The 19,277-nt window shown below is 38.4% G+C and overlaps 2 protein-coding genes across 5 annotated transcripts; one reads left to right on the top strand and one right to left on the bottom strand.

The window, feature by feature from the left end:
- The first annotated feature begins 46 nt into the window (after nt 1–46).
- LOC116256674 (serine/arginine-rich splicing factor SR45a-like) lies at nt 47–5,082 on the top strand. The gene is made up of 6 exons (XM_031633084.2): nt 47–213; nt 1,112–1,219; nt 1,437–1,551; nt 3,798–3,947; nt 4,335–4,398; nt 4,475–5,082. The coding sequence occupies exons 2-6, from the start codon at nt 1,158–1,160 to the stop codon at nt 4,948–4,950; spliced, it is 867 nt and encodes a 288-aa protein (XP_031488944.1). The 5' UTR covers nt 47–213; nt 1,112–1,157; the 3' UTR covers nt 4,951–5,082.
- A 662-nt stretch (nt 5,083–5,744) lies between these two features.
- On the bottom strand, nt 5,745–17,622 carry LOC116256666 (alpha-glucan phosphorylase, H isozyme). Of its 4 annotated transcripts, XM_031633073.2 has the most exons (16): nt 17,164–17,622; nt 15,654–15,894; nt 15,307–15,527; nt 14,680–14,856; nt 14,494–14,579; nt 13,265–13,454; nt 12,960–13,052; nt 12,525–12,709; nt 12,260–12,377; nt 12,037–12,168; nt 11,395–11,613; nt 10,907–11,110; nt 7,887–8,045; nt 7,226–7,489; nt 6,348–6,538; nt 5,745–6,209 (listed from the first exon to the last, which is right to left on the bottom strand). In XM_031633073.2, the coding sequence occupies exons 3-16, from the start codon at nt 15,421–15,423 to the stop codon at nt 6,083–6,085; spliced, it is 2,262 nt and encodes a 753-aa protein (XP_031488933.1). In that variant the 5' UTR covers nt 15,424–15,527; nt 15,654–15,894; nt 17,164–17,622; the 3' UTR covers nt 5,745–6,082. The 4 variants fall into 4 exon arrangements, with proteins under 4 accessions (XP_031488933.1, XP_031488930.1, XP_031488932.1 ...); XM_031633070.2 differs by lacking the exon at nt 17,164–17,622 and having other exon boundaries at nt 15,307–15,486; nt 15,654–16,749; XM_031633072.2 differs by lacking the exons at nt 14,494–14,579; nt 17,164–17,622 and having other exon boundaries at nt 14,680–14,731; nt 14,838–14,856; nt 15,307–15,486; nt 15,654–16,749.
- Between the last annotated feature and the right edge of the window lie 1,655 nt (nt 17,623–19,277).

Raw genomic sequence — 19,277 nt, 5'->3', positions numbered from 1 at the left:
ATGAGGCCCCTTTATTTTTTTTGTAAATACTGGAAAAAGAGTGTGCCTTTCCTTAATAATTCGCAGAGCGACTGGGGGCTTCTTTCGAAAGCTCGATCGATTTCTCCTGCTGCTGCAACGCAATAGTGAGTGCCCTAGCTGCAGTGGTGCCGACTCGGCGACTATCTCCGTCTGCGGACGGACCGGCGAAAGACAGTGGCCACCTCCCCCACGGCAAGGTCTCTCTCTCTCTTTCTCTCTTTTCCTCCCTCCACGGTCCAAAACATACCTGTACACCATTGAATTAACCTTGTACTTTAGAAACAGGGTTTAATTTTTCTCTTTCGATGGGGAAAATAGAGTTTCTCACGAGGTCTTTTTTCTATTCTCTTTCTGAATAGCTTACATTCATACTTCCGAAATCATCCCATCGAACATTCCGTACTGTAGAAAATCGCCAAACGCTACAGAAACTACCAGTTCTTACTTGTTGCGTACGATTGCACAAAGATACAAGGAATCAGCAACAAGGACAGGCACTTTGCTTGCTTCTGTCAAGTTGAACAACTTCTTTTAATGCTGAATTGAAATTGGTGGAATCATGCACGAAAGAGTTGCATTTTGTTTTGCCTCTGCCTAAGATCAACTGAAATGCGCTTAACGGCCAGTTTCCTGGGACTTTTTGAGTGCCCATGTTTTATTTTTGGCGCACGAATTTGATCATCGCATATTCAGCCCCTCTTTTATCTCTGTTGTCGTCTCTTTCTTTTGTCGCATTTCATTCTTCATTTGGTTCGGATGGGTGTCATGAATTCACTAATGTGGTTTCTTCTGACTTATAGTACATTTTGATTACTTTTGGGTATTGATCATATGTTTATCTTACATTTATCTTTCTCCTCGCCAGTTGACATTTTTGATGACTAATAGCAGGATTCTTTATGCTCCAGCATTGCTAAATACTGCGATAACGTTATGGTCGCCTGTTACTTTTTTTGAAATTCTTAAATAATCACACTTGAAGCATATACTTTGCTTTATGGTTCGCGCTCTGCTTTGTAGGCTCAATGTTTCGCCTCGCCTTTTTTGCTTTCAGACACTGATTATGGCTTGTAGCCTTTGCATGTATCAGGTATTCTACCCAAGCATCTGCACGGTCGAGGTCCCTTTCACTTTATATGGCCGGTAGGTCAAGAAGATCCTTGTCAAGTTCAAGATCAAGATCAAGGAGCCGTTCAAGGTGAATTTGGTGGATTGTTATCTTGTCCTATCTGTTCAAATAGCTTGATCATTGTCTTTCTTATATTTTACATTTCATGCTGATTATCATAGTATTGTCGTTCGATCCTTCTTTTCAGTAGGCTTTTGTCAGGATATAATCATAAGATAAATCCTGCTCTTCATATATTAAAGTAATAAATCTGTTTGTAGTTAAATGTGACTGGATTTTTTTGCAGGAGTTATGATTCAAGTGATTCCGAGAACCCTGGAAATAATTTATATGTCACTGGGCTGTCCACTCGAGTCACCAAGAAAGAACTTGAGAAGCATTTTTCTAGTGAAGGGGGAACGGTATGCAAATAACAACTTCTGTTTTTTGGGTACTGTGCTGTTATTAGAGGTTGCATCATTACTATGGCCTTTATTTTTGTTAGCAAATATATTGTAATATGATGGGGTTGCCAGCTAGAAATAGATTGCAGTTTCTTTTTCAGTATTAATCAAAATACAATATATATTGCATTCTAAAATGTGTTGATAATATTGGCATCGTACAGCCAATCAATAATATTGGCTGAATACCAATGTTTTCAAAATACTGCCAAAAAGATGTCTAATGACTAATGATATAATTATGTGGCATCATGATATTTTGCAATTCCTTTTCTAAAAAGTCTTAGTATATTCTAACTACGTATTACTGTTCATATTTTAAAAAAATATATATTATTTTGCCATCCTTTTCAAAGAGGAATGCTACAAACATGTTATTTCAATGCTTTTTTCTTATTCATATTTTCTTTGCTTTTAGGACCTCCAAAATTTTCTTGAGAAATCCATGTTCTGTAAAATATACATGATAATACCTTGACAAAAATCAAAGTCTGTCAAGGTGATATTTTTAAAGTTGAAGCCTCCGTCAAAAAGTCTTCAGTTGATAAGTTTAGGAAAATCCTGTAATATTTTTGAAATATCACAAAGAATAACTATTAGGAATAATATTATGACCTTGTCACAATAAAATCACAATGTTTTCCCTTTGAGAAAAACCTTATACCTCTGTTTTTTTTTCTTTTGAACTAGGAGGATCATGATTTAATAATTTTTACTGCCTTTTTAATATTTATTTATTTTTGTTTAAAGTTCAAAAGCTTTTCAAGAAAAAACTACACTAAGAGAATCCAGAGGACATCGAAGCATAAGTGATCACTACACTGAGAAAGCCACCTGTTATAGCGTTTCATAGCTTATTTAGTAATAACGATTATAATACATCAGTTGCTTAGTGAACTTGGATATTTGACCAACTTTAGTTTGACATTGTTTCTATCAGTTTCTTCTAGACATTCATATCCTCTTCTTTGTGTACCATTAGGTTCCCAAGTGCAGTGAGCATAACCCATGATTATGAATCAAGTTTTGTTGTACATCAGTTGCTTAGTGAACATGGATATTTGACAAACTTAGTTTGACATCGTTTCTATCAGTTTCTTTTAGACAACCATATCCCTTTTTTTTGTGTACCATGAGGAGGACAGTGCAGTGAGCATAACCCCTGACTATGACTCGGTTTTGTTGATAGAGTTGGACTTGTTCTTTATAGTGTTGAAGCCTTTGCATCCATTTTGCTATCCAGGATGGCTATTAATTTGATCTGTAGGTATTTGAAGGGAATTTCATCAGTCTACTACCAAGTATCTCTCCAATTGAGGGATGCATATTGGAGGAATGTTAAAAAATAATGAACTTAGATTTTTCTTTGCTTATAATGAAGTGAGACAACTTACTAACTCAGTATGACTCCCACGAAGCTTACCTATTGAGTCACTTTAAAATGGGTATTGTCTGCATATAGGAGTGACTCCAACTAAAATTTGAAGCATTCGTTACAACAGTCCCTCTCTAACTTTCTTCCGACAGAGTCTTCTAGTGAGTCGTTTCAGAATAATCAAGGGGTCCTCTTGTCCAGTTGCTGTAGAATTCTAAAAAGGCATCACAGATTTGTTTGTTAATGACCATTATGAAGCAACTGCGGCCACAAACAGCGCCCACCTACTTACCAAATGCAAAACCCTAAATTTTACGGATTTCCTTGGAAAGCTCAAACCGTTGTCCTTTTCTAAATCAGTCTTGAAGATTATTTTCTCTTTTATTGTTTGCCAAAAAGTGCACCGTGTCATGGACGAATAATTCTTCTTTGGATGCTTCTGCCTCTCAAGAATGCCCTTTAATTTGCACAGATAATCTTTGAAGGATGCTTCTCGCTGTTAACCATCAACTTCAAAAAATGATCTTATGACTTTGGCTAAATGGCTGGGATGAAAAAATTGACTTAATTGATCTGCTTTCTGCATCTTTGGGATAAGAACGATAGTTCGTAATATTAATCCTTTTCAAGGAACTGACTAGGTCTTTCCTCATACCTTTAGCTACGGCAATGTCACAGTAACGGGTCTTTTGTTTTGTTGGAACCATTTGATTGGTTTAACATCATGTTAATGAAAACATGCCTTGTACTTATATGAAATGCAAGAAATCTTTGTTGGGCTTTATTCTTTGCCTGCCTGATTTTCTTCAAATTTTCTGCTTTTCTCCAGGTGGTGGAAACCCACCTGGTTGTTGATCCTCGCACCAGAGAGTCTCGCGGGTTTGGGTTTGTGACAATGTCGACGAATTCAGAAGCTGGTCGGTGTGTCAAGTATCTGAACCGTTCCGTCCTTGGTGGTCGAGTTATCACTGTGGAGAAGGTACCATCCTGCGGCTTTAATTTTTCTCCTGTCCTTGTTTATAAGATATTTTTTGCTTTTTGGGGTGGTGTATCTTAATGTTGGTCAAATTATGAGTAGCAGCAAGCACAATCTATGACACGATGTTTGAAAGATCAGCTTGTTCCAGCAGATTAGCTGTGTGTAGCAGCTCTACATCAAACTTCAAACTCAAACTCTCAAGCAAACGCAGACTATATAACCAGAGGGTTGTATGCCCTGCATTTCTTTCTTTAAGCAATTGCCATGCAAATTTCTTGTGTTTTCTTTAAAGCTAAGGGCATCTGTTGTTTGTAGTTAACTGTTCTTTTGGCTTCATAGCACGATGCGTTTGATCCTCAGTTCCAGTTGATTATTTGACCTTTACAGGCAAGACGAAAGCGAGGCAGAACTCCAACACCTGGGCGATATCTGGGTGTAAATACAGTCAGAGGTGTGTCTCTAAGAGGAAACAGCGTGCGTTGTTTTTCAGATGCTGATTTGCCTGACATCTCATTTCAATTATGCAGTGAGGCGCCGGTCTCCAAGCTATTCACCTTATGGTCGTTCTGGTTATGATTCTGGGAGAGATCGTTCTTATTCTCCTAACAGCAGACGTGGGAGGGAAAGATACAGATCAACGTCTCGTTCCCGTGACAGTCGCTCTCCATATGGATCGCGCCACCGGTCTTATTCTGGAGGCAGCCGATCGCCCTACGCCAGGCGACACAGGTCATACTCCCGTGATAGCAGGTCTCCATATGATCGTGACAGGCGAGAACGATCAAGATCATATTCACCCTACCGCAAAGGAGGGAGGGAGCGGTCACGTTTTTCTTATGGTCGGCGCGGCCGTTCAACTTCGTATGGAAGGCATAAGAGATCTGCTTCCCGGAGTATTTCACCCCGGCAAAGTTCGAGGGACCACCGCAGGAGCCCTTCAAGGAGCCTCTCACCAAGGAGCCGCGGCCGAAGACCAAGCGTCAGCTCGCGTTCTAGGTCTTAATCTTCATCCTTTTGACACGAAGATGTTCCTATCATTTTACTTTTTTCCGTACAGCACGTTTGATTCCAAATTTGCGTTTGGAGGATGTTGTGTTTTCTTTGCATTTTCCAATTGTTTTTTGGATGTGGCGCACTTACTGATCCAAAAGTAGTTTTCTAGGCAAAGAACAACGAGACGGCAAAAACTTGAATATGAGGGAAAGCTCCACTTCAATTGGGCTTTTAAACAGATTACGTGCTCTACCTCCTCATGTGCACAACCTAAAGGTGCGGTTGATTACTTTGGATTCGGGTGGTCTGGAGTAACAAGGACATCAGCTTAATGTTAATGGTTTTAACAAACTCCGAAATTGAAAACCTTAGATTAACTTCATGGTTTTGCAACCCCTGAATTTGAAAAACGTAACTTCAAAATTTCCATTATGTCTCAAACCCATATATTTCACTTAGAAGAGAGAATTTGACTTGAAATTATGCATGCGAAGATGAAGACCAAGATTTACAAATCTATGGTATTAATCCTTAGATATTTCAAACTTTAATTCATATCCTTGTTATAAATCAAAGATTTAAAATTATGTTAATACGGGTGATTGGGGTGTTAGCTCCATAAAATCATAGAATAAATAACGTTGGTTGTGTTTGTTTCACGAAATCTGCACAAATCTGAAATCTGCAGTGATTTGAAATCCTACGGATTTACAATCGAATCACTCCCTCCCCACCCTTTCCCTTTTCCAATCCAATCTTAGATCCATGGTTTTTAACATATATATAGCATGGATTTAAAATTCATACTATTAAGATCCTTAGTTTGTTTAAATTGAAGATCTCTCAAAACATACCTTTTATGCAGGTTTCAGGCTATCAAGTGCAACACTAAGAACACACCAAAATGAAAGAAAACCCTTTAAACCAAATAATAGCACTCAGTAGCTCTTCTACTGTAACAGGAACCCCTGCCACTTATTGTTGTATAACTGTATTAACGTATTCCCATGTTGATATGACAATTGAAAGAGAAGGACGCGTGCTGCGACTAGCATGGCAACGATCCACTTTCATTTTATATCTTAAGATGTCTTTCAAGTGGCCGTAGCTAGACCATCATTTTGCAACCATAAGCTTCCCGATTATGGCACGGTGCAGTGATCAATGTTCCATATTTCCTTTGCATACTGGGATATTGTTCGGTCGCTGCTAAATTTGCCGCAACCTGCAGTGCTCAGGATGGACATCTTCAACCACCTTCTGCGGTCCCTGTTTTGATTTTGAAAAAATCGTCACCGTGAATAAATTATGTAAACATGGTTAGTAGTTAGTGGGAGGGAGTTAGGGCCTCCCAGAAAATGGAAATAAAAAATAAAAAATGAAAAAAATAAGAGAATAATGTTATACTTGTATGCTTCATCCACCCTCGCTTGAGCATCAACATAGCTTGGGAAGTCATGACCAACAAGGAAATAATCACCACGACCATAGCCAGAATTCCCCTCTAAGGAATCAACAAGCGGGCCATAGTCATAGGTCCCAAATGCACCGCTCCTTATAAACTGTTTTGCCTCTTCAAATCGTGGATCTGGCTTGAACTGGAACAACACAAGAATTTGGTGAGAACGCAAAAGCTGCACACTACGAAGTACACGACTCCAAACAACTTTTAGGCTAATGCAGCTGTCAGACTGGTCTAAATATTCCAATACCCGACAAGTATCAATGACCCTGTCCATAGCTTTGAGAAAAATAATAATCAAATTTAACAGATAATTTATATTTTTTGTCTCAGCAATTTGTTTCCATAGGAATATTCACGAAGGAAGCTATTTTATTAGTAAACATCATATCAATTAAGATCTGACTAAGCATAAGCTACTACCAAGCATTCAGATAAACTAGTATCAACTTCTTATCTGCATAATGGAGGGAAGCCATTCCCCAGTAATTTTCAGAGTAAGCTACTATTAACTTCTTAACTGCATTAAATCAATCTTGACTTGTGCTTCTTTCAAAATTAAACTAGGACCTTTGTAATTAAGCTTGCAAATATAACCAAAACGCTTGTCTTTAAATTAAGCTACCTTCCTGACTTCATCAGTACATAGACAACCCTAATTTGGATTCACCGTTGTGAACCACCACCATTGTGAACGAACATCTTTCATCAAACAAAAGAGGAAATAACTTGGCCATTTATGAAAAGAAATATGGGTAATTTACTATTTTGATCCAAAGACAACATAAAGAACAGGACACGAGGGCTTAAATTATGGTGTTACCAGGCCATCTTCCCTCTCTCTGCGCAATTTGGCAACATCCTCAGCTTTAGCACCAAACAGAAAGAAATTCTCCACCCCAATTTCTTCTCTGATCTCCACGTTTGCACCATCCAAAGTCCCAATTATGAGGCACCCATTAAGAGCAAATTTCATGTTGCTAGTGCCACTTGCTTCCATCCCAGCTGTACTTATGTGCTGAGAAAGCTCACTGCCTGGAATTAAAATTTCCGCCACAGATACATTATAATTTGGGATAAAGACCACCTGAAAGGCAATCCCAACAGAAAGGGTTTAGCTTAAAAGCTTGAAATGATTGAACTTTCATAAAGAGCATGGTCTCTAAGTTCGACTTAGACACATCTATGTCTGTCTACTGTCAGCATATTTCCTAAATTAGAATAACTAAGCATTTTTTCTTTTAGTCCTCAGTTCTGAGGTCCGGCTCAATTATGTCCCCTCAATACTTAGAATGCAGCATAGCTTTTGTGATCTGATACCTAAAGAACATGAAAATCTTATACCACATACGCACACACACACACACACACACACATAACAAACACAAAACGAACACCATATTACACTGGTAATACGGCTGACTGATAAATCTAGTCCAGTAAATCCAGCCTTCTTGTCATCTTAAAATCTCAGATTCATGTACCTTCAGATACTTGTTGACCTCAGGGTCATTGTTCACAATAGCACCGACATCATTCACCAGCCTGACTATTCTTTTGGCATTTGTATATGTAGCAAAAGCCTTTCCTCCAATCATGATGGTTCTTGGTGTTGCAGTTTGACGCTCTTCAGAGCTCATCTCCTGCAATAATTAACTTCGGACATTAGAATTAAATTCAGACAATAGTGCAGGAACATATGTATCCAAGTCTGTCAGAGCTTCTTCCACTAATTGTATATGGAATGTATCATGGTAAAATATATCACGTGCAAGCCCTCTTGCTCACAAGATCCTGGGTCTGCCTTAATCGATCTGGACATTTGGATATATATATGTAGACATATATACTTAACAAAATCTGGATGTAGCTCTTGGGGATATATTTGGGTGTTGTCTAAGGGTTCTTCAGAGCCTTATCATAGTCAGCAACTTGCGAGATTATTGTTTGACGAGAATGAATTTAATAAAGCATCAAGGTAAGTAATAGATCCAGTTACACCGGCTAGCAAGAGAAATTCATAAACCGATTAAAAGAAAGTTTAACTAAAGGTATCCTATTGATTGGCAGTTAGATCCATTTAACCCAGTAGCTTAATCTGATGGAAGAGGAAGAGAGAGCGATGAAAATGAATCGAGGACTTGCTATTACAGCATCTGATAAAACAATTGCCTTATAAAACTCAGGCTTTGGATTCAAAGATGTGGAAGACCAAAGTTTCTACTTGCACTAAAAAGATTCAGGTATCTAGGATTCAGTAAGAAAATCCTATGCAGGATCCAATTCTAATAACTATTCAAATTTGAATAGCACATCCTATGGAGTCAGCTGACATCCATAGAAAGGGATGACATTTATGCTATAGCATGCTGAAACTGAGAATTCCTTACAGGTCAAATAATGAAGAAAGCCAAAAGAAACTGCATTCCTACAGATGTAACCAAAGTTAAACACAAGCAGAAAATACTTGTTAAGTGCGTGTGCACCAAGGCGTGGTGCGCACGCACTGTAATGCATCAAGCCCCTTCAAGTACCAGAAAATAGTGGTTAGGCGCAAAGAAACCTGAAATGCACCTCAACAGGATGAGACGCACGCACGCACCATTTTGGTGCCTGAAGCGTGCACTTCATTTTTTCTGCTTTTCAAAGTACTTCAAAAAGCAAGGGGACATCATGGGCCGTTCACGCCAGTACGCCACCAACCCCAACATTGAGGGAATCCGTTACTCTCCCTCCCACCATGGCCATCTTCTACCGCGGGTCCTCCCTCGGTGAGGCTTACGTCTGCGCCGGCAAGCGGCGGCGCAACTGGTGTCGGATCCTCCACCTCCCAGCGACGCTGAGCGGCCTCGAGATGATCCACCAACCCGTGCTTGCCTCCAATCTCGCCCATCGCGAGATGGATATTTCCACCGAAATCTGTAAAACGGGGTTGGTCACCCTCCTCTGGTGGACGCACCACTTCCAGATCGACATCCACAGCCGCGTCTAGGCGGACCCAAGACTGGATGTCAAGATGTCATGCAGCATAAGGACCGGTCCTATCTTCTCCTAGCCAGAGGAAGGTCCCGTGTGCCTCCTTCATATATCGAATTTGAATAGGATATCCAACCGATCCGATCCAAAAAAAAAATCAGATATGAATAAAAATTTAATATCCGATTAAGAAATCGGATCGAATTCGGATTCAATAAATGATATCTGATCGGATTCGGATATACATGAATATCGGATCAGATTCAGATACAGATCCTCATTCTAATACTTGAAAAATGGCAAAATCCAGTTCAAAATTCGGATTCAGATATAAATATAAAAATCGGATTGTAAAATCAAATTTCGAATTCGGATATGACTTTACTTTATTCGTATTCAAATCCGAATATATGAATATACGAAAAAACAGATATGATTAAAGATGTATCTGATCTGAATCCGATCCGTTGACATCCCTACTCCCAAGTTCCTAAACTCCCCGTTTCAGCACTTTGGACCATGGGTAGCTTTACTCAGTTATACTTGTAAAATCATGAGTTCCTGAACTCCCCGTTTCAGCACTTTGGACCATGGGTAGCTTTACTCAGTTATACTTGTAAAATCATGATCAGGATGCCAGATCTTGTTTGTTTTCCTTTTTTGTACTGTTTCACAGATAACTAGATCAAATCTGAGAAGCGCTATCCAAATCCAATCTGATTATAGAACCTACTTGAAGTCTTGGATCGAGAGTGATCCAAACCTTCCTAACTAGTTTAATGAAGTTTGAATTTAATCGCTTAAAATATGTATTCAAATCGAATCAGATTTTACGTGAATGACTAACATTGTCTACTTAGGGCACAAGAATTTTGCTAAAGAGGAAATTCTCTTCTGCTTGGGCACTCTCACCTATTCGCCATAAACACAACTACTTCACATTTATTATTTCCTTGATACAAGCTTTCCTTTTGCTGGTAATTGTTAGTTTGGTGCTTAAACTTTACTACTAGTTCTACCTATAACTTTAATAAACTTGAGTAATTTCCAAAAATGCACCAAAAACATAAAATAATTAAAAGATGGATCTAACTACCTTTATATATATATATGCATGCTTTACTTTTAAAAGTAAATTTTGAATATTTATGGCCAATTAACAACCGACTTAGTTGAAGACATGGATGTTGGTTTTTCATTTTTACATTAATTTTATGGATATTATGTACTTCACAAATTAAATTTCAGCCGCGATCCGTAACTAATTTTAAAAGTAAATTTTAATATTTATGGAAAATTAACAACCGACTTAGTTGAAGGCATGGGTGTTGGTTTTTCATTTTCACATTATTTCTATGGATATTATCACAAATTTAGTTTTGGTCGTGATGCTTACGCATCGCTTCACTTTCTTTGCTTTGCCTGGTTACATTTAACAACATTGATATGGAGAACTTGTAATTAAAGATGGCCACTTCTTAAATAGCTATTCAGTTAATACAAAAGTCAGCGGATAGACCTTTCATACCTTCAACTTCTTATACCTGAATACTGCACCAAGAATATTCAGCAACTGTCGCTTGTACTCATGTATCCTCTTGACTTGTATATCAAATAAACTGCTGGGGTCAATACTTACGCCTGTCACTTGTAGAACAAAGTGTGCTAAGCGATTTTTGTTGGCCATCTTGGCTGATGCCCATTCGGCTTGCAGGTCTTTATTATCCGCAAACTATTAGAGAAAATTATGCATAAACACATCAAGTTAGTAGCAATCGCCAAGCAATAAAAAAATATGTTCCTGAACAGAGAAGAAAGAAGAAGACAATACAGGAAAAAGGAACAACCCAGTTCTCTTCCTTAACAGAACAGTGAGTGCTAAGATAGAGAGCACTGGATTCTCAAAATGAAATTAACAGCTGACATCGGGATTCCCTTCCTAATAGATCATTAAGTTTCTCAGAAAAACTTGCTGCTTGTCCATAAAATTAATTACAAAAAATGGTAAACACTTACTTGACGGAGACCTGAAAGGAGGTCAAGATTAGTAATCCATTCATCTGTTTTCAACCACTTGGTAACTATGTCACTCAACCTAGGATTGCAAAAGCGAATCCATCTCCGAGGAGTAACGCCATTTGTTTTGTTTTGAAATTTGTTGGGCCATATGGAGACATAATCTGCAAATAACTCTGACTTCAGGATCTCACTATGTAGCTCTGCGACACCATTCACCTGAAGATGAAAAACGTAATCATTAGAAGATCTTTTAATGTATTACACCCAATCATACTACAGTAGCTTCACTATATCAAGGATTATAAAGGAAGTGTTAATGATATACAAAATAACATGATAGGTGCTCGTGCTCCAACTATCTAAGGATCATATTCTGGCACACCTTCTCTCTTGAGTTGATGTTATGAAGGGAACTTAAAAGCTTTACTTCCACAATTTATTTTGGAATCTCATCCTCATTCCCTTTGTGATTAAGGAAGAGCTTATAGCAATAGCTACTAGAAGGCCTTGGTAACCAGTTCAAAGATCATCTCAGTTTTATGTGCCAACAGAACATCATAATATAGAAAAACGTCTATTGCATGTTACATATTCACTGCTCAGATTGATCAAAATGTTTAGATTTTAAGGTTGCCTAACCGTATGAGAGGACACCACACATAAATTTGCCATGCGAAGAACTGGCTTGTGAGGATTAGAACTATCCAAGATGCGCATTCTCTCAAGCCCGCTCCCTAAGTCAGGCCAACTTGAATGAATGAAAGCCATAAACTGCATTAACATATCAAGAAAGGTTAAATCCTTAGCTTGCACTTGTCCAATGACATCAGGAAAGGGAAAGAGATCAGAGGGGACTGTGTGCCCGTTTGTCAATCTCTTCAATAATCTCCATATGGCGAGGCAGAAGCTTTCTCATCACATCCTGTGGCCACTTCTCCAGAGCTTCGGGAAGTACAGTATGATTGGTGTAAGCAATTGTCCTGAATCAACATGGAAGACACTCCTTATCATATATGATCCAAAATTTTTGTTGGTAACTAAAACACTCACCAAAAAGTAGAAAGGAACTTCAGGCAACTTGATAGATCCTAGCACATAAAAAAATCACTAATAGCAAAGAAAGATACTTTGTGGTAATATCCCATGCTTCATCCCAACCTAGTCCTTCGTCATCCATCAAAATACGCATCAACTCAGGAATTGCAAGAGTTGGATGAGTATCATTAAGCTGCACAGCAACTTTCATGGGAAATTCATTCCAACAGATTGATTCATTCCCTGCTCTTCTTTCTTTAAACCTGTAAATAATGTCCTAGAAATGGTACAATCACAATCAGACAGAGAAAATGGAAGGGAAAATAAAAATCATATACACCAGGACATGAATGTGTCATATGACCAACTAAATTAAAGAATATTGTAGAAAATACACACTTTGAATATTGCCGTAATGTAAGGCATGAATAATAAGCAGTCGAAATAATGAGAAGATAAAAATAGCACCCAAACTTCAGCATGACACTTTCACCAAAAATGCATGCCAATATACCTTCGACACTCACCTGCAAGGAGGCACTGGAGAGGAAGAATTGTTGTTTCAGCCGTAAAAGCTTTCCACTCTCGATACTATCCCCAGGATATAAGACTGCACATATCTGCCAGAATATGCAAGTGCATACTACATAAATGACACTTTCTTTGTTGACACGTTAAAATTAAAAAAACACTCGGCACATTTTTACATTAGAGGAACTGCATTGGACATGTGAAATGGACCATGTAGAAATAACATACTTATGTCTGTGGCATAAGAAACACAACTTGGGAACTGGGTTTTGTGGCTTTAATTTCAACAGGACTGAGTTACCTGCTGAGCTTTAGAATGAAGATGTAGTGAAGACTCGTGCCGTCCTTCATTGAACTGGAATAAGTTAAAATCTTCTGACCCAGCTTTAGCTTCCCAAAGACGAAGACTGATAGTATTTTTTGTTTTATATCCAGGAATAGGTACATCATAAGCTAATGCTCGAAGCACCTCTCCTCCAACCCATTTTCGACTGCACAAACGAAGGGATAAAAGTTGTAAAGAGAGAAACGAACACAGTTATTAATAAGAAGGTTAAAAATAATAACAATAAATAACAACCATAGTAAAAGAATAACAATCATAATAACAAGAACAACAATAACAGCAATGGCGTGGCAATGATGATAATAGCTAAACATAAAAATTAGCAAACGGCAACCAGTGAATCCTAAAATTAGGTACTGTAAAAGAGTACAGAATTAGTGCAGCATGTTATAGACAAATCATTCCATAAAAGTGGCCAATTGACAAGGCAGCATTACATGTGTTTTTGGAATATTTTGCTTTTACCAGTGTAAATAAATTCCAGGGATACTCAAAGGGATCAAAATTTGACATAAAGAAAATAAATTGATATTACTCATTCAAATTAAAAAGGAAAAAAAAGAAAAGAAAAAAAGAAAAATGAAGAGTACTTCAAAGTTTAAACACATAGTGACTTTCTTTACTGTTATATTTTTCTAAGCTCCGACATCGTCATACCATCTGGATGTCTTCAGAGAAATTTTCTTTTCAAGGAATCGATGAACAAGATATGCTAATACTCTCTTGCATTGTTAATTGTGTTCATGCCCATTTCTAGTCTCTTTCATTAAGCCAAATTTGAAAAGGGACGGCACGAATGCTTGGCATGGGTCTACAGACATAAATAAGATGCATGTACAAATATACAGAAAAGAAAAGATGGTTAGCTATCAGCAGTTCTTACAGCTATTTATTTGACAAACCTATGTTCTGATATAGCAGGTCACTCGTTTTTTTTTTTTTATGATTTTTTCATTTCTTTTTTGTATATAACCATAAAACATAAGTTCAAATTGCTAGGAGCAACAGAAAATGGAGGAACAATAGCATAAGAATGTCCACTCCTCTTTGCTCCTCCAAATTGAGATGCAGCAGAGCACAGACAAGTTACAAAATGAATAAGGATCAGAGCATTGAAGGGCCAAACAGGATAACTATAACCCTTGCAGTAAATGGTCTATTATGATGGTTTAACAGGTACTTACGATCCATCTTTGCAAATTTCAACATGACCAAAGAATCTGATAGGAAAGACGACATCATGTCTAACAATTTCCCATGGGCTGAATTTCTACAAAGATGCAGAAGACATGAATTATGACAAAATCAGTAACGATTATAAACAGCTTCTACATACCAGTCCTAGCAACATAAGTGCTTCTGGATTGTACCTCAAGCCAATCTTCAGCCACTTCTTCTTGGCCTTCCCTGGTAATGCGCTGCCTGAAAAGTCCATACCTATATCTCAGGCCATAACCCCAAGCAGGCAAATTCAAAGTTGCCATTGAATCTAGGAAGCAAGAAGCAAGTCTGCCTAACCCTCCATTACCTAAAGCTGCATCTTTTTCCTGTGGCATGAATTCACAATAGCTTCCAAAGTCAGAATCTAGATGACATACTACATGCAATGAGCATTACGTTATGTCAGATAAAAATCATGCACGTGAGAAGCCTATGATCTGAGAACCTCTAAAAGACAATGAAAAATTATATATGTATGTAACTGTCGTTTGGTGCCTAATCTGGTACTAAATTAACATAACTTAGTCACAGTGATTCAATAGACTTGTTTCCAAAAGCAAAAGTTGGCCTCTGGTTCATGTTCTGCATGCTCAACCGCTAGTTTTGCTCAATTTAGTTATCATTTTTTTTCCAACAATAACTTGCCAAGTATCATATTTTTTCCAACAAGTACCTGTCAACTCAATTATCAGATTTTACCAAGTACCTGCTAGAGTTTTACTTGGTGGGGATACAAAATGGATCAGATTAACATTAATTTTTCCAGATGATCATACCTGCTCAGCAATGTTTTCGAGATCACTCCCCAACTTATGCAAGGCATCAGCATAAACATCAAGAATATTTAAGTTGCCAATTGCATTAGTAAGCATTCGGCCTTGGAGGTACTCCATGGATAAGTAGTAAGTTTGTTTTGGATCGACTTTGTGGAAACATAAATAAGTGTCATTCCATCGCTGTAAAAGTTGAGAGCGACATCATTTATTTGAACAGGAAACTGCTTATCAGAAAATAACCAACCAAAGTTCAGATACAAAATGGGAAATAGATATTAGATGTTTGAAATCAATAATGATCTAAAATGCTTGTCCAATTAAGAGAACAGAGATTTTGAAATAATTACTTTAATTAATGAATCACGAACACTTTCTGCAGTTGCATAGTAAGCTTGCTCTGGCTCAAACTTAAAAGGAGAAAAATGAGGGCTGTATTGGGAATGATATTTGATGTTCGCAGCCACCTCAGCTGACTCCTCTGACAAGGGATAAGCCATAGCCGGAACTTTTGCAGGACAATGAATTGGATCCCCATTAACCTCACTAGGTGCAGCCATTCTAATTTACTACCTTCAGGTTCACCGGAGCCTTAGAAAGAATTAGGAAGGTAAAACTGTCAGTGTTAGTATAAATCGTATCAGAACCACATCCAAATAACCATTTCAAATTCACCTTCTCCTATAAGCGTTATTAAAATAGTAAGACAATCAATCTCATTTAATTACAAAAAGTACAGCAGTCAGTCATTAATTCTGCCCATGCCAACTCAATTGTTCAAGCTCGTCAGGAAAAAAAAAAAAAAAAACAGCCAACTAAATGGAATGAAATAGATACGATAAAAAGTAGATACACGGTGTGGCACCATCTTCAGCTTTGGAACCAAATTTAAACATTTTGAATGTAACGGGAGACTACACCAATACTTTTAAATCAGAATTCATCGACCTAAATAAACCATCTTTACGTTAATACAATCAATCTCGACAGATAAATAACTTCCGAAAAAAGCACCACTCAAAGTTCAGACTAACGAAATAAAGAAAAAACTCAAATTTAAAAAATTCCAGAAACAGAACGTTCTAAAAAGACGCACGGCCTCAGCATGAAACCAAGCACCATTGCACGTAACACAGATAAGGGTGCATAGTTAACCAGACTAGGCCTTCAACCTTCCCCTTCGCAACAAAAATCTATTGTAGCGATAGTGCGAGTTTGCAGAAATGTGTTAAACTATAGAGCACGGGCAGTAGGCAACTGGCAATCTTATTTTGGTAATAAAATACTTGGAGCATGTAGAATAGATTCTGATGAGAAAGCACGTAAACTTCTTCTCCATTTGGTAATTTCCTCTGTATAGGGGAAGCCACCCGAAACGTGGAGCGAGGGAAAGGAGAATAGATTCAGCAGGTCATCTGTATAAAGCACAAAATAAAACGCGGAAAATTTTACCTACTAAAACCTGGCCATTATAATTAAGTGCTACTGCCGATGACTTCAAGAGCTAAAAAAATAAACTACTGCTGTTAGAATCCGCAGAGTGAAGCTGGTCAGTGAACTACTGCCGGCCGTAACAATGAGGAAGACTTCACTTAATTGCCGGAGCTACCAGAGCCATTCACCGAATTTATCGCGACTGGGAGAAGTCTGGGCAAGTAAAGAAAACGTGTACTAGATAGCGATTAGCAAATCCTAGTCGGAAGAGCTGTAGAGAAACCAAAAAACAAGCAAGAGTGACCGGGATGGACGACGTGAGGAAAAGCGAGGACCCAAAGACTCTCCAAGCAAGCGGCTTTCTGTAGAGCCGCAATTTTGTTACGGAAAATTGCCCAAAAAGGGCCCAAAGTACTAGCTTTTTACCACGAGAGCGATCCGCAAAGTAAAGAACACCGACGAGAGTCACAGAACGACCGATTCTCTGCTCGAGCACCAGCCGTTAATCACAACAGGCTCATCTTTAGACAAGCATTTGGTTAATTTGATTCGCGTCTCCGGTTTTCCCCTTGATGATCGAGGAAAAAGCGGAAGACAAGAAACAGTTATCGTTCGAAAGCAGGAAAGCCGATGAAGTTTCAAGTTTCAACAGCTAAAAGGCGCCAATAAATACAGAGCAAGAATGGGAGTGAGAGGGAGTCTGAGAGAAAAGAACGGAGGAGAAGCGAGGGCGAGGGGAAAAGTGGCCAAAATTGCTGACGGGGGTTTGGCTCTTGCGAGAAACGTGGAAGGAACGCGAGATAGCGAGGAGATTTGTCCTCGGGGAAGAAGAAGCTCCCTTCCCCACTCGATCTGCTATTTCCGTTTGTCCAGACGTGGACTGAAAGGGCCGATCAATTGGGCACGTCACTTTTATTTATACTCTCTCTCTCTCTCCCTTTCCCCGCTCGATCCTTCTGGGCTTGAAAACTTTCAGTGAGACCATCTCAGTTTGCCAGTAATGTCAATAGAGTGTTTTGACTTTCTTAAATTGTCTGTTCCAGGCCCCTATGTTTTGGGAATTACCAAACTGTGGGGATCGATCAGGGGAACGAGATGATGTGCTCGTGGCATTTATCTCCCTTAGACTTGAAGACGGCTGCGAACATGCACTATGCATGTATTTTTTTATTTTTAAAAAACTAACCTTAAATATTTTTAATTAGTTTTCAAATTCAAAAAAATAAAAAAAGAGGGTGACGTCTATATCAATGAGCAAATCGATACGGCGTTGTTACAAAATTGGGTTTAGGATAACAAGCTTGACCCTGCATTATTTGATTAGCTTGGAAGGTTTTGGCATGAGTTTAAGCTTAAACTCGCCACAGGAATGCTTCATATCCAATTTTTTGAGGCCAGTTACCTCCCAACTAATTAAGCATTGAAGTTTAAGAGTTGAAGAAGAGAGCCAAAGAAAAAGAAAGCTCCACTTGCCAACTAAATTACTTTGATCAATATATATAAGGCTTAAAGAATTTCATAAAGCATGATTGGGAGACTAAACTTGGAGAAGCATTATTGTACACGGCCGTGCAACGAGCCCTATCTAGTTTGCACATCTCCACAACAGCAAACCTTTTTCGCAAGGCTAAAGGAGCAGATGTGATTTTTCTGTCCAGAAAAAAGTAGAATCAAAGCCTCATGTTTCTAATATGATTACAATACCCAACTGGAATTCGTGATTCGCTTCAGCCATGACAGCCACTATGGTGCTCTTTGCAGGCGAAGGTACACGGTTCACAAGTGGAGGGTTAGGCCATCCACTGCTTTTACTGAACAAGGAAAGGTGCCATCAAGGTCATTACCAAAAGTCTAGTCCACATCGATGGACATGTGAACCAACTTCGATCTCAGCTCAAGCAAGGAAGCGAGAAGGCGATTCAAGTAACCACCACTCTTGTGATCCTTCTCCATTGATAAAGGGAAAATGCACGTGGACCTCCCTCCCATGGAATCAGGTGTTACTTTCTAGTAACTAACATGCAGCAATCTTTGTAGTTGTAGGTGTTGGAAGAACTCTTTCTTATAAAGGTTTGATTTAGAAACAGGTAGGTTCGAATCGGTGTTGTAATAATTAAGCAGTATTTATAGTAAGCTATGAGAACCTTGTTTGAGATGAATCCTTATCGTCTACCACAAACAGAGGAAGCAATCTGCTTTACATAACAGTGGGATATAGTGAATATTGCCTGTAAGATAAATAATTGACTCTCTTTCAACTGCTGGTCACAATAATCATCTGTACAACTAAATTGAGGTAATTAAGCGGGAAATAGAAGGATCACCGGTTGAAAACTCTAGATCAGGAACCAAAAGAAATATATCGTTCTGCTGCTTGAGTTTTTCCTCGTGCTCTCAAAAAATCCGGTGGCCACGCTCAACTTCAAATGAGGAAGACTATTTCTAGAAGAAAGTCATGTATTCCGCTTTTGTAATTACTTTCCAGCTAAGGAGAATATGTCCTTAGATGAAGCTAATATTTCTATAATATTTATGTAATG

The sequence above is a fragment of the Nymphaea colorata genome, chromosome 6, assembly GCF_008831285.2.
Source record: "Nymphaea colorata isolate Beijing-Zhang1983 chromosome 6, ASM883128v2, whole genome shotgun sequence".
Lineage (NCBI taxonomy): Eukaryota > Viridiplantae > Streptophyta > Magnoliopsida > Nymphaeales > Nymphaeaceae > Nymphaea > Nymphaea colorata.
This window is presented reverse-complemented; position numbering and strand designations above follow the sequence as displayed.